The 15,626-nt window shown below is 39.1% G+C and overlaps 1 protein-coding gene across 8 annotated transcripts in view; it reads right to left on the reverse strand.

The window, feature by feature from the left end:
- Positions 1-2,334: 2,334 nt before the first annotated feature.
- The window catches only part of RAPGEF4 (Rap guanine nucleotide exchange factor 4), a 157,214-nt gene continuing 143,922 nt past the window's right edge, over positions 2,335-15,626 (reverse strand). For all 8 annotated transcript variants that reach the window (XM_055812472.1, XM_055812471.1, XM_055812470.1 and 5 more), the window contains 5 exons: positions 14,751-14,801; positions 14,025-14,112; positions 13,648-13,712; positions 5,130-5,184; positions 2,335-3,603 (listed from right to left, as the gene is read on the reverse strand). In XM_055812472.1, coding sequence (XP_055668447.1) covers positions 3,476-3,603; positions 5,130-5,184; positions 13,648-13,712; positions 14,025-14,112; positions 14,751-14,801 — 387 coding nt within the window. In that variant the 3' untranslated portion in view covers positions 2,335-3,475. The remainder of the gene's footprint in view (positions 3,604-5,129; positions 5,185-13,647; positions 13,713-14,024; positions 14,113-14,750; positions 14,802-15,626) is intronic.

Genomic DNA, 15,626 nt, shown 5'->3' on the forward strand with positions numbered 1-15,626 from the left:
AGGTTTCTGTTTTTTCAGTCTGCAGTGTTGAAACAAGGAGGGAGCTGTGCCACAGTGTTTATGCTGTTCATGCAAGCAATGTGATGGAGGTGCAAAGCATCCTGGGTCCTGCTGGACGACTCTGGGGAGGGGACAGAGACAAGGCCAGACCTGCTGGAAATAGTCCCTGGCGCGTGCTCCCCCACAAATAACGGCTGGATGCTCTCATGCAGTGCTAGTTGGTGTGGGCCAAAATCAGGCCAAGTGCCACAAGTAAAGCAGCATGGACCCCGAGCGGTGCCCACCTGCTTTTGCTTGGCTGTGTTGGCACAGCATCTGAGCCCTGCCTTACAGACGGGCCCCGAGGGTCAGCGGGTAAGGGCTGGCTCTTCACTGCAGCAGGATCAAGTTGTGACTTGCAGCTGCAAGCACAGGGTGAAGGCAGCGTGGGCGCTCTGACATGTCAGTGTTTCCTGAGTGCCTATTCATTCTTCACACTTTTGCAACAGTTGCTTAGACTTCATGCAGCAATAATACATCGACAGCTGCCTTCCTGTTGTAGAGTCAACACAGGGAGCGAGAGAAGCCCACTATGGATCCCAGAGCCAGAAGGTAGTTTTATTAATTTAATCTCTAGGTATGTAGATAGCGATCAGCACCATAGCAACTGAGCCACTTGAATGAGTTAGATACAGAGATAGCAACACTTGTTATTTATACAGCACCCTTTATTGGAAAATTAAAAAATGCCAGGTACCAGTTTCATTGAGTAGGTAAACTGCATTTATTTGTTGATAAGGAGGTGCTGTAAAACCTCTCTTTGTATCACTGGGATGTATCTGCACGATAGAGACTGTTAGGCAAGAAGTAAGTAAAACAGTTAGAGGTTCTAAGGAATAAAAGAATAAACCAAGGGGATAAAAACATACTAAACGGATGAAGAATCGGTCTATGTGCAGAGCCAAGCTGAAACTTGGCAGCTTTATAAACCAGTTAATACAGAAATAAATGAAAGTCCAAACAATAGGAACAAATCTGGAACAAATAAAATCATGAACTCACAAATGTTATAAATTGATGGTAAAGATAAAAATGTCTTTTGAATTAATTGTGTCCCTGTAGTTTATTCTACTGCATACTTTGCTTCTGGGAAGATTCTGTATCTGAAAAGGCCATATGAAGTATATTCACAGAGAAGTACAAATGGAAATAAGGAATATTTCTCACTTGAAATAGCAAGACACAAATCTGTCTCTACGTTATTAGCTGGTTTTCCTCTGAATCATCTTGAACTTCTAGTCAGACAGCAAAGTTAAAATAAATTATTTCATCATGCTGCAGAATATTTCTTAACTGTGTAATTCTTTCCTTTCCAGAATGCAGGTACTGAGCAGATAGTGGTTCTGTGTGTCAGCATTTCCCTGGTGACTCTCAGCTTTTGCAGAATTTGTGTTTTGACTAAAAGGATGTAATTCTTTTATAGGTAAAAAAGGTAAAATATTTACGTGTATACTGACTCCACACAGTCCTGATCAGCGCCAAGAAAACTATACTCTGCGTCTGAGGCGAAATGTAGACTGTATTAATGAGGTCATTAATTATGACATAATAGTCGCAACTTCTAATTGTGGGCTTAATCATTTTTATGACGTCCAGCTTCGCAGAGCAGAGCTGGTGTGAATGCAATAGGAAAGACTTCTGCCATTTGAACATCATCGTTCCCTTGGCACGTGCTTGGCCACCATCAGCGCTCGCCCAGCAGTAGTGCAGCCATCCCAAGGGTATTTGGGCTAGCACAAATAATCCTGGAGGGGAGAAACGTACAGGCCAGATTGCCTCTTCCTGCATGGCTGCAGGACCTGATAGACCTCCCTGAGGTGACCGAAGCCAGAGGCCTCTTGAGTGCCATATTAGCCAAGGCCTCGACTTGAGTTACCACCCTGAGATAAAATCCTGTCAAGACACCGCAACCTGTAGTGCTCACTTTAGTGACCGAGCAGGACAAATCAGTCAGAGCTAAAATTAAGAATACATCCCTTCTTCCTTTAAACCTTTCCAATTTAAATGTCTTTTTCTGTCTTTACATGGGGGGGTGGGAAGCCTCCTTAGAAACTTCTAAGCTAAGAAACCAGCTAATAAAACCATAGTGTTACATCACTGCAAGACAGCCATCTCCAGTGGCAGGGATGGATCTGACTGGCTTTACGTTGGTCACCCATATCACAGTGGATGTAGGCTAACTGCGGTTTCGAGGCCCAGCAAATGACAAGAGAAGTTTGCAGTATCAGCCAATTAATAGCATTGGTATTATGCAGGATTGAAGCTGAAAGTGCAAATAAGGCCAGTGACTAAACCTTTCCAGCAATTATATTTAATAAGGTACTGCATGTTATTTACAGAAAACATACATCACACAATTCCTACACATAAAATGCGCACAAAAGTATACAGACAAAAGCTGCACTCCCATAACATGCTAAACAAAATAAATAAAACTGAATTATTTTGGCACAATAGCTATTACATAAATAATTATTCTAGAACATAATGAATTAGAATTTATTTACAGTCTATTGAAAGTGCAAAACAATTGGCTGAAAATTAAGATATTTGTAAATGCTTAAGACCAGAAAATATGTGTTAACCAGCCACAATTAATTATAGCTGAAGTTTAAGGTTTTAATGTCCAGGAAATTACTCTCTTGAAATCTATTTGTGCATATTGTGCTCTTTTTGAACCAGTACTTTGCTACCTTTATGCTATTGATTTAAACAACCTTACTATCATAATGGAATTCTGTAAAAACCTGATTGGTAGTTTAAAAAAAGAAGTAAAATGTAAACACAGATTAATCTATATATCATTCAAAATATTTTCAGTCCTGTCAGTTGTCTGAAATGGCCATACTGCTTGCAGTAGTTGGCAGTATGATTAAGATTAGGAGATTTTCTTTGTATCTGTTATATTTCAAATGGAAATATTTCTAAGTCTTCTCTGAATGGAACTATACCTTGGACATCTCTTGGACCTACATTCTTTCATCTGATACTTACATGCATCTTCTATTGAGGTCAACAGTAGCTGGGCAAGCTAAACTGATAATCAGTTTTAGTCCTGACCTGGAGAATAAATCATAAAATACAGATTTTTAATTAGGGAGAAAAACTGCTTCCCTTAGAATTGTTAGAAGCTTTTTGTGCATTTTTCACTACCTATTCTATTTTATCTTTTGCCTTTTTTATCCATGTGAGAAATCATTTACTATACTTTAAGATGAATTAACAGTTCACAACACGGCCACCTGGTACAGCTACAGTGCATAAATTCTTCCTCAGCCAAAGTTCTCTGACAGGCTGGTACATTGTACGTTGCCTAAGACCATAGAATATGTTTTTGCTTGTTTTTGTAGTGGCAGTGCGGTAGCAGAGAAAGTGAAGTTCTTAACAAGTGACCTTGACAGGATAAAAGATCATTTCTCATCATTGCTTCAAATGTTTATGCTCGACGCGGTTCTAGTCGGTGAGACATCTGTGATAAAGTTCTCTGGTTGTCAATCACATTTAATTGCCGCACATAGCTCCGAACATCCTGATGGTTCTTATTAGTTAGGGCTACGTCGGGATCTGGTGAAAGAGAAATGATGTAGGATTGATACCCTTAAATGAACAAATGCCTGAACAGAATGCATAACTCTTCACAAGCTGTCACAGGAAACACCAGATACCGGTGAGTTAAAAAGAAAATATTTAGAAATTGCTCTCTTTGAAACCTTTCCTCTATATCTGATAGTCTTTCTGGTTACTACCCCCACAAATTAACTTTTTCTCTCAGATATCCTTGGCTACATTTACTCAACTTGATGGCCCTTGGTTACAGTTTTATACATCACCTTACCAGTCAATAGCTGTAAATTACATAGCTAACTAGTATGATTTAAAGCTGCCCATCTGCTTTTGAACCAGCAGCTTTCACACAGATTCAAAACTGTATTATTGATTTAAGCCTCCTTTCATGAAAAACTCTAGCTCAGTATTAAATATTTGTAATGCTGTAGTGCTTAATGGCGCCCCCACTCAAGCCTCAAAATTTACTACCCCTTTACTTAACATAACCACATTGTATTTACTCCAACAACAATTAATGAAGTACCACCGAGGTAAAATCTGGATATTGCAGCCTCACAGTGAACGGCTGACAATTTGACGAAATGTGTGCTACGTAACTTAATTCTCTAAAACAAAGATAATGAAGCATCTATTTATAAATACACATACCCGCACACAGAAAGCACAGGACCTAGATCAGGTACATCTATATACTGACAATTTATATCATGTATAGTGAAAATCCACTTCCATTTCTAAACATGTGGAGGCCTCATTAGTGCTTAATACATTAAAATTAAAAGATCCATAGCCAGAAAAACCTTGCTGGCAGAAGGGGGGGAAAAAAGCTCCCTTACATTGATATTCTAGAGTTAAGCTTTGATCCGGATAAAAATAAACTATTTTTAGAAAAATACATTGTTTTATATTAATTTTTCTGTTCTTTGAGAAAGAGGAAGGCCGCTGTGAGCAATATGAATGAAGCACTGAGGAAATGCCAGTGTGACTGGGACTGACGGTGTGCCTAGATGGGATGAGAACCACAGAGCAAGCCTGTTTGACCATACAGCTCTGTCATCTTACATGGCCTCAAGTAAGTTCTGGTAATGATACTGACAAACTGGTTTTAAGTTCACCACCTTATGCAGTTATGTCATTTATAAACGTCATGTTTCCGGACTGCTTTCCTATAAAAACAGGGTTTATCTAAGCAAGTATCTTGCATGTATCTGTGTGCTGCTGTCTGCTAGCCTTATTTCAACCACTTTTGAACCCAGAAGCTAATTTCAACTGATTCTAATCTGACAGATGTGTGGAGACCTCACTAATATTTAGCTCCTTCACATATTTAGAAAAAGAGATGGAGCAGAAGGCCCTTATTAGAGCTTCCTGAAGGATACTTCACCCTGTGAAACACTGGAGGATCCAAATATGGAAGAATCACTGGAAACCAGGCTTTCCAATTCTGGTACAGACAGAATTAGTTGTAATTACTATAGCTACTGATGATAATGCTGACTGTGCAGATGTTGTAATGCACTTACTGAAAGATTGGCTTCGGCAGAATTTCACCGTCCTGACAGTGTTGGCAATCATGCGCTGGAAAGAAAAGATGGGATGCAATCAGAGAACAAGCACTGTATTTCATCATCATTTAAACGAAGCACCTAACTGTGCCTGAGTGTGAAGACATATGCCAATAAAAGCAGTCATACGAATGAAAATATAATTTTAATGCTGGTACCCTCATATGTAGGGTGTGATTTACATTTACACAGGCTTTAAATGAGCATGAGTGTAATTTACATGCGCTCAGAGAACCCTTTCCCTTGCTTGGATGCTGTAAAATGTCTTAACTAAGAATGAAAATCAGCCCCTTCGATGTGCATTTCTTTGATAACATCTTCCCACATTAAAAAGTAAAAAGAATATAATGTAGAACACCTTGGAGTATATACTCATGTTAATTTTAAGACCATCAGTTCCTAACAGCAAGGCCATTTCTAGAACATATTCAGCAATTAAAAAGCTTTCACCTTTCACATGCGTTTGAGTTTAAAATACAGCCCTCCCTGAAAATGACAGTGTAAAATGAGCACGTGAGGGTGTATGTTCACTGATTCCCTCTAGAAGTATGCTCGATTTGCAGGTGAGAAGGCCACCATTAGAACTGTGGTCCTGTAGGCAAGTTTCATCAAACAGACCTGTTAGTCAGTGTTAGCTTGCACAAGTCTGTCTAACTCAACTTGAAGGGTGGATTCACTTTTGGTGGACACTTCTACTGGCAATTCACAAAAAAAGAAGTCACTTCAGTCCTTCTTGGCTGTCGTTGCTCTTCAGTAAATAAGCCCTCATTTCACTCAGGTAAGAAAATATTAATACATTTTGTGCTGATAAATCAGATGCTATTTTACAATAGTTTTTAAGAACAGAAATGAAGGTAAGTCATAAAGCAAAACATTTCAGATCTAGTTCTAGACTACAAAATTTTAACTGGCTTGTATGATTAGTACCACACAGGTAGTATACCCACTAGTGCAGGAGCAAAACTTGTTGTTCTGCATAATATCAAATAAACTGAAACTTCAGCAATAAACCTGAATTCCTTAGCTAGATAGTTTGATTCAGTCACTGTTGATAACAACAACATTTGTTTCAGTTTATTTTGCTGAGTTTAAGAAAAAGCAGAGGAGGGAAATGCTATTCCTAATCAGAGTCTAATGTTTGTTCCAGCACTTTAACATGGTCCAACAATTACAACACAGCTACATCTTTCAACACAGCACACTCTCACCAGGCTGCTTCATATCTTCTTGAAATTTTGTGTGAGATTAACAAGATAGCCATAAGCCCTCACACAATGGAATGATGTATTTCTTACTAGTAAACAGTAAAACCTGGGGCATATGTTGCTCAGAATTCATACAGAATTATAATCTTACTTGAAAATGATGTTATGAATAAAATACCTTTGTGAAATCTGTCACACCAGAAGTGGGAAGCACCAGTGTAAAACATTCCTTACACACTTACTGAATAATCTTAGTTTAATGCACTGTCAAGCATGCAAAACTGGGTATGGCTGGTGGTCAGCATTAGAAACACTATTAATATATCATGTACTAAATTTTTGTGGATTTCACATTGTATAATCAAATGAAATGTAGCTATTCTGAAACCGATCTAAAATATTTTCATTCTAAAACACAAGTTCCCAGAAGTTATAAGGAATTTGAGTCTATTTATATTGTTCCTAAATTGTATGTATTTACACGTAGAAAATAAGTCAATTTCAAGTAAGAGTAATTTTTATACTGTGTTAATTTTCATACCTCTGCAAGCCATTACTATGAGGCAGATTTTCTAAGGCACTTACTTTGCAGACACTCTCGTATGTGCTTAGCATTAAGCATGTGAATAAGCCCCATTGACTTCGACAGAACCTCTTAAAATACTCAAAGATAAGTACACATTATTGTACTGACTTGAGACAGAACGCACTGCATTTCGCAGTGTTGGTTCTTCAAGTCTAATCCAATCAAATGAAAATCAAAACAACATGCACATGTAAACATGAATGTTTCATAGGTCTGTGGATTCAAATTAGGTTATGTTGTATGATGCTGCTATTTTGATCTATATAATTTCAAAAAGTACTCCCCTAAAATAACTACGTGAAGGAGACATAAAGTTGAACTGGACCAGCCAACATGATGAAGTTTCCAGAGCGTCTAACTTCAAGAGAAGCCTTGCTAAGGACACTTCATTTTTATGAAGATAGTTAATGTTGCTTGATGTGCTTTCTATATAGATTGTCAATACACGCCCTAATTTTTCATACTTGTAAAAGTTTAGGTTTTGAAGCCCCATTTCATAATGATCTTTGGAGCTATACTGTAGGTTCAGTGTTTGATTAGTTAAGTGAAAACTTAGATTTAGCCAAAAAAGTGTGTTCTGTGGAATTATTTTACTCTTTCTTTTTTCTTTATGTGGGGAATTTGTTTGGAAAAAAACACATAGCATTCAGAATAAGTACTGTAATGCTGTATTGTACTGGAAGATAAATCCTGTGTGTGGCAAAGGTTTTTTAAAAGTTTTCACTACTTCCAAATTTCTCATTATATGGGCTCTTCCAGGCAAGGAAAACTGAACTAGCAATGAACTTGTCTGACTTCTGGTTGAAGGCTGAACTGCCTGCATTCCTTCAGTTAGCTGAGAGGCTTTGTTTTAAGGAGTTACTTTGGCTGTTTCTGAGGATAATCTCATTCAATCTGTGCATTCAGAAGTATCCTGACAATGATGAAACAAAGGAATGAGGAAGCGAGTGTTCAGGCAGAATAAATTGAGAAACTGTGGCCAGAGGACAGCATTGCAACCCAATGGAGAGATTCTGGAGCATTATGTATCCTCGCAGAACTCCTTTCACAATTTGTTTTCCCAAGTGTTGTTGTACTGTCTAATATAAACTCAAAAGAGCTCCCTTTGGAAGGTGCAACTTGAACAGAAGAATAGCACGTGAAACAGGAGTTAATTTATCTTCCTAAATATTGTAGATAAGTTGGATTGCCTTCTTTTGAGTCAAGAAAACCAGAAACATGTGCTGAGAAAATGTTCAGATGGAAGTTTAATTGCCAGCTTCTTACAATTTTTCTTCAAATAGAGGATTACCTCTAGTTAATGCCTGCAAAAATTAACCTGTTTGCTCACTGTGCTAAGACAGACCATTACCGAAAAGCCGTACAAACCTAAATCTGGATCTTTCTGAAACAGAACCAACTGCAAAATATAATGCAGTATAACGCTACTACCAGCATGCTATATGTACACAACAATACCCTTTCAAGTTTTACGCAGTCTGGAATAGTGGCAGCAGGCCAGCACATTATCTTCTAATCCATTCCGAACCCAGGTTTCTAAATGTTATAAATATTCATATATGCCATAAAAAACTACTAAGGGCTTTAGTCACACACTCTTTGCATAATCTTTATGTTCCAAAAATGAAAGAATGTTTGCCCTTTTTTTGCAGAAGGATCAGTGTGTGAATTCCCTTTTGTTCATCTCCACAAAACCCGAAAACCAATATGCACAGATTCTCTAATCCTCATTTCACACCTGAAGGGTGAAGATGCTTGACAAAAAGAAGCAGCGGTGGCCAGCATCATGGCACTGCCTTGTGCTGCCATGGCAGGTCAGCACTTTCAGAGCTCTTTCGGGACTTCTGCTCCCTCTACAGGTGCCACATCTGAGACATGCTGGGTAGTGCGACATGGAGATGGTGCCATGGAAAGTGATCTTTGTTCGGGCTGCCTGATGATTTGAGAAATGGTGCTGGTAAAGCTCCCAAATAATTGCATCTTCCCTCTGCCTATGTATACAAAATTCTGTACTGGCAGTCAGACTGCAGGATTATGCAGCTGAGGTTTGAAAAAAGCAGAATCAGTATGAAATCGGTATCAGTCAAGAGTATGAAATATTGCTAGTCCTTAAGGAGAGTCATGCTCAGTACTTTCCTCACTTTCTCTTCTTTCCTTGGCCAGACATAATTCTAGGAAAGGGCTTGAAATTATTTTTTCTCTAAATATATAGCTATAAAAGCAGTGTCACTTGAATGTTATATATTGCCATGTACCGTGCTGCAGGTTGTAGGTTGTCCTCTATTTGCTAAATCATACAGAGTTTCTAGGAACTAGTATTACTGACAGTTTTGGGGGCACTCCTTCACCTGAAAAGAGGGTCATTAATGGACCTAAAAGACCAATGTGTATTCTAGATCACAAACTAATTGTGTTTGCTGTCTGCTGCCATCTTTTTATCTTTCACCTACCTGCAGCTCTCAAAATGTCCTCAACCTGCCATACTACAATTACAGCATTTTAAAAACTTTACAAGCCTATTCATTCCTTGTTCCTCTATGACAAGTATGTCTTTAGTTTTTACATAGATGGGGTCTTCTAAAGCAACATAACTAACATCTACTGTCGACTCACTAGTGGAGAAAAGATGCAGGTAGTTTTTAACACACTAGGTCATGGAGTATATGCCAACCTAGAAGGTACATCTGAGCAACACCATGGTGGAAACGGCCTGTACCTTGTCTCCATCAGCTTCTTACTGTGAGATAAGTAAAGACCTTCAATGCCTTTCTAAAACCATGTCTTGTTTGGTATTGAAGACAAAGTCTTTTACTAAAGCCTCATATTACTAATACTAGTAATTTAGTTATTCTATTTACTTACTGACAAAAGTATAACAAACATGTTCCAGGCTGGATTTTAAGACCAAATGCTCGTTTCTTCCACCACCCCGCCTTGCTTCATGCAATAAATGGCATAGTATAGAGCACAAGTACACTGCAAATACAAAGAGTATACCGAGTACACCTGTTTCTGACACCTTCAATATTGTATGCCCACATCTGGTACAAGCCAAATGGGTCTGCTTACAAACTGCCCTCTTTACACATAGCTGTGGCTCTACCACACATGGTATTCTCTTCCCTGGCTAGCTGCCCCTGCCCTCCCACTCCTCACAGCCTCCTCCAAATAAGAGGCATCCATAGTGATCAGGAGTGGGGAAGGGGAAGAAGGAGCAGACAGTTACAAAGGCAGCAGCAGGTAAAGCTCAGCAATACTCTGAAAATACCGATTTATAGGAAAGTACAGCAGGAAAAAATTGATTCAGTCCTTCTCCTTTTTAGCTTGACTTGCTAAAAAAGTCTAGGATAATATGGGTTAACACCATCTGTCTGTTTTTCCCTTCTTCTTGAGATAATTTTGTCAAATTTGAAAAAAGAACCCAGAGTTTTCAAACATAGGAAAGCTCCTACTAATTTTGTATGAAAATAGATGGCTGTGGACAAGAGAAAGATTGTGTAAGTGCCCTCTTCTCCTGTCTCCTTCAGAGAAAAGGCTCTAGTGCAAGTTCCTATGTTATGACAAAAGCCTATTCACACAGAATTCCCCAGCCATGAAGAAACCACACATGCCCCAGCCACGAGGAAAGCTCTGAGCAGAGCTCGGGCAGCCATGAAACACAAACGTTTGGGAAACCAGGCCTCACTGTTTCTGGCACTGGGGGAACTCCTGGCTCAGACACTGTCTGACAGCTCCTGCTTGTTTTAAGATGCATCGCTTAATATAAATGATAACAGAAACAACAGAAAACATAAAAAAGATTTAAAAGGAGCTGTTTCAGCTGAAGAGATCCCACCAGATCAAACCTCTACTTTTGGCTGCCAGTTACAGGAATAAAGTTGTCAGCAGCACATCAGCTGTCGGGATCAGAGCTCTGTGGCGAGAATGCAGACATGATGCCAGAGGCTGTTCTCGGTTTCATCACTGTGCTTACATGAGAGTCAGAGGGACTCACCTCCTCTGGTGGCAAATGGCACCACCAGCGGCAACTACCCAGATATTTTTATTCATAAACTTCAGCACGCATCAAAGTTAGGCTGGATCAAGGGAAATCATTTTCCAAAGAACAAAGATGTTTTAGACAGCTCAGTAAGAGTGGCTCCCAGCAATATTCAGAGGTATCTCCATCTGCTTGTGACAGAACATCATGCAGCAGAACAAACAGGCAGAAACAACAGAAAAACCAGAAGTGGCGGAACATGATTCCTGTGAGGAACTATGGTTTCAGCTTTTCTCCTGAAAATGGCAGAATAATGTCATAGATTTACCTCAAGTTTATACTTAGGTAAAAGAGAGGTGAATTTATCTGAGAGTTATGTGGTTGGGTGGTCTTGTCTTCACTAGTTAATATCTGGCAATTATGTGTGGATGTGACAGTTGTAAGCTTAACGCAAGTAGGCAGTATCGACTGAGGTTTAACAGTAGGCTTTTCTTCTTTGCTTGACCCGATGACACATGCAAAAAGCTAAAACTGCCAGGTCCACATTAGGATTTGAATGAATTATGTGGGTGGAATCTGAATGCATGTTGCTTTGAAGACCTACGGGTTGAAAGAAGCGGTAAAAACACTATAGAAGCACGCAGAATAGCTAGTGAAGAACATTAAACCCACAAAAGATAGACTTGTAGTAAGGCCTGGAAAAAAAGCAGAGGAAGTTTTGAGGTAGAGCACCAACTGAAGAAAGGTTTAGAGTACTGAGAAAGGATAATGTTTCCCTTTCTGTTGTGTGGAAGAACATGACACATTACATTGATTCTTCAAAAAAAATTCAGCATCAGAAATACGTTACTATCTTCACTTTCCCCTCCTAAAAGAAACGCTCAAAGCTCAGATTACTGATCAAAATGGGTGATGCAGTATAAAATTTTATTTAAAACTTTTGGGTGTTACTAGTATATCCCTGTTCTGGAGACAGCATACTTCTGAAGATAAAAGCAATACACAGACTAGAGTGAAAAGGGCAGACATGCAGCAGCCTAGATATAAATCAGTTTAAGCTGCTATAAAATTCAGTCTTGGCCTTGGGAGTGCCAAACTGTGGTATACAGTGGTGCAGAACCATTTCTAAATGACAAGCCTGGCTTGAACTTCTGTCTATGGGCAAACACTCACAGGAAAGCTCCCGGTTCCTATAATGGCTTTGACACATAATCAGGCATAAAGAAGAGCCTGAGGCAAACAGCTCTGAGGCCTGTGGCTGTACCGGCCCTTCTGGCTCAGGAGGTGCAAGTAGGCCAGGAGAGGTGGAGAACCTGGAGTGAGCCACATAGCCATGGCTATAGCAGGGCAGCTGCCATCCCTTCTAGTTTGAACGTGCTGCAGCCAAGACCCAGATCCCTTTGTGTTCACCACAATATTTACTAATATCTAATTTACTAATACCTACACTAAAATAAATATATTTATCTATCTAATTAGAACAGGCAGTCTAGGAAAAAAGTCCTTTTCTGCAGGTAGAAGGCTCAAGGCCTTTGAAAGAAGATGGCAACACAGTCTGCGTATGCAACTACAGAATGTCATTATTGCAAAGTGAGGTCAGGCCCTTACTCAGGTATTAGCACTACCACTTAGCCACAAAAAAGTCTCAGCTTAGTAGAGAGGTATTTTCACCCTAGGACAGAGGCTGTCCCGGAGCTACAGACTAAAATCTGACAGAAGAATTGACTCAGAGTGATGACCACTTTTGTGTGAAATTTTCTAAAGAGTTGAAAGTCCTCCTTTTTTCCCCTCTGCGGCATCAATGCTCAGAAGGTAAGACAAGCTCTCCTGCAGTGCAGTGGAAATAACCGTGGAGTGGTCCTGGTTACTGTGGTACTAAGAACAAGCAGATACAGGTGCCAGAGTAGATATCCTCTAGTGTGGCTGCTGAATGGAGCTTTACTGCTGGAACAGTAACTCGGGTTTGATGTTGCAGTGCAGCTGCTCATAGCTAGGCTTGGCTAACACTGGTTCTCGGATGCAGATGTCATTAACCACATTAAGAACATGGCTTTGGCAACCAAGAAAATGGCTTCTCACTGCTGAGAAGCTTCAGTTTCAGTTGAGATTTCTGCCATGGGAAGTTGGCTACCTGCAGTTTTTGACAACACTGTTTGAAATGATGAGAGCCTAGATGCAGGATTTAAAATAAATCAGATAGCCTTCTATCATTGATCCCCCTTTCCAGTATGAAAGCAATCAAGTCACAGAAGTCTCCTGTCACTTGTTAAAGGAAAGAAGAAAATAAGATGTTGTGCACGTTCTGTGTTAAAGCTCCTTTCAATCTCTGAGGAGCAATGCAGAGCTATCCCAGCCTGAGGCAGTTCAGTCCTGTTTGAAGGAACAGCAGTTAAAATCACAGCTTGGTCCCAAACTGGCTGTTAAAAATTGTCTCTAACAGCTCTCCTTCCTGTCACTGCTGCTGCCTCTCCTAGGAAACATTTTGGCTGTGCATGGCTCAGTGGGCAGTTTCTTCTCCACCTCTGTGAAGTTTTCCAGAAATTCAGATGTCCCAGGTGCTGTGCACAACGCAGACTATTTCTGCCAGCTCTTGGTCCTGCCTTCACTTTCTGTAGCCCTGGATGTAGCCATTGTTGAGAAGTTCACTCTTGAAGAGATGAATAGGGAGGTCTTTTAAAAGTTTCATTTCAAATATGTCATACATACCATTTTTTCGAAGTTTACTAGATTGTCAGTGAATGTCTTGTTTCCCTCATGAGTAAACGTCATGTCTGTATAGAAATAAAAGCCCATTACTGAATCATGGCCATACAAAACAGCAGAATGTTTTGTCTATCCCTTATAAAAATCAAAGCAGCTATAAAAGTAAAACATGTAGTTTTTAATTTGCAGCATTTCTGAGACTAGTAATATTCAGATGTACTAAAGCAGTTTTTCTTGTCTTTTTGTCATGCTTTTCATAATGGAAAAAGATCATACCTCACGCTGAGAATTATTTTTGCTTTTTCTTTCTGCTGCTCTTGTTCTTCAAACATTTGACAAATAGCTTTCACGTTAATAATTCTGGTAATGTCCAAGCTTACCTTTTATAAGTAGTGGCATGAAAGGAATTATTGGAGGGTCCAATTTAGCTACAGTTAGTCTGTAGGCCCTATGGTTTCTTGATGGATCCTTAAGAAAAAAAGAGAAATAAAATAATTACTAATATGTATTATTATATGTGTTGAGACACTGTATGCATTTATTTAGATGTCATGGCATTTCTTAAAATAATTATTTTCTCCCATGGCTTCAAAAGTACATCTGCAAACTAAGACACCTTCTACCATTCTCCCATACAGCTTACATGATGAGAATGCAGCTGCTAAACACAAACATTTTTCATGCCAAATAGCGAGGTAAGATATGATTACAAACAAATTGTTCATAAAAGGAACCACATATTTTTCCTCCCGCCTTGCAGCTGCAGATCCAGTTTTGCATATGCCATAACACTAAAATGTATTGCCTGGAAAAATCCAGGTTGGAAAATATAATTTCCCATATGTACTGTCGGAAAACATGTGATAAAGCTTTTCTGAGTTCCCAGATTAACTTTGAGTGGTACATAAGTTCTCTCAGAGTAGGTTCCTAAGAGTATAATTTATTAGTCATACATACTTGTTTTAGCAGCTCTAAAATGGGATCATAAACTTCTTAAAGTCAAACAAGGACATATAAAATGTTCTGAATCAAGGAATTCAAATCAGTTACTCAGAAACTGAATTAGCTCAGATTGTGCATAGAATAAGGGATCTATTGCTATTCACCATTAAGCTTTCAAACTCTGCATAGATCTTCTTGAACTTGCTTGGAAGTTTCTGTTAATAAAAACAAAAATAGCAAACCTTAATTAAATCCAATTTGTGTGATGATTTTACTGTAAATGCTAGTTCCTTCTACAACGCCCTAAGTCAGGAAAGTGCTCTTTTTGCCAGATATTTCTAACAATGTGCTAATCTAAAATACAACATGTTTCCTAGCAACCAGATTATAAATAGAGACGAGACCAGCCATGAAACCTGGATCCTGATTTAAACCCCAACTTGAATTTACTCCTTTGGGATGTTTAGATTCAGGTTTTTGTTTGGCTTACGTTGCAATCACTGAATTCAGAAAGTAAGCAGAAGCTGAAGCCGATGGTTTCAGGACATTCCTGTTTATAGGCTATCTGAAAATATAATTTACACACGGCTTGCATAGGGGTAGCTCAGCTTAATTATTCATACCAATGATGAACTGCCCTTGCAACATTCAAATCCATGCCTGGGCATTTCCAGGAGGTTTTTTTGTTCATGCTGATGTTTCACCAACTATCACTCAAATTCTTGACCTGCCCAGCAGCCAAGGGCCTCTACTGCTTTCTGGGGTATAAATTAATGAATAGTTTTTCAGTCCAAAATGCCTACACAAATATGGTCAGTTGATCATGCAGTGGTCGCAACGCGATAGGCTTTACTAAGTATTTTCTTTCCCCCTCATGTTATGTTATAAATATTAAATAATTTTACTATAAAGACTATAGGATATGTTATAAATTAGTTTGAGAGATCACAGTAATGTTTCATGCATACTCAGAATATGTCAGCTTTCTCATTTTAGTAAGAAATTTCTCTATATTTGCTGATTAAATCGGACTATTACTG

The sequence above is a fragment of the Falco peregrinus genome, chromosome 8 (genome assembly GCF_023634155.1).
Source record: "Falco peregrinus isolate bFalPer1 chromosome 8, bFalPer1.pri, whole genome shotgun sequence".
Taxonomy (NCBI): Eukaryota; Metazoa; Chordata; class Aves; order Falconiformes; family Falconidae; genus Falco; species Falco peregrinus.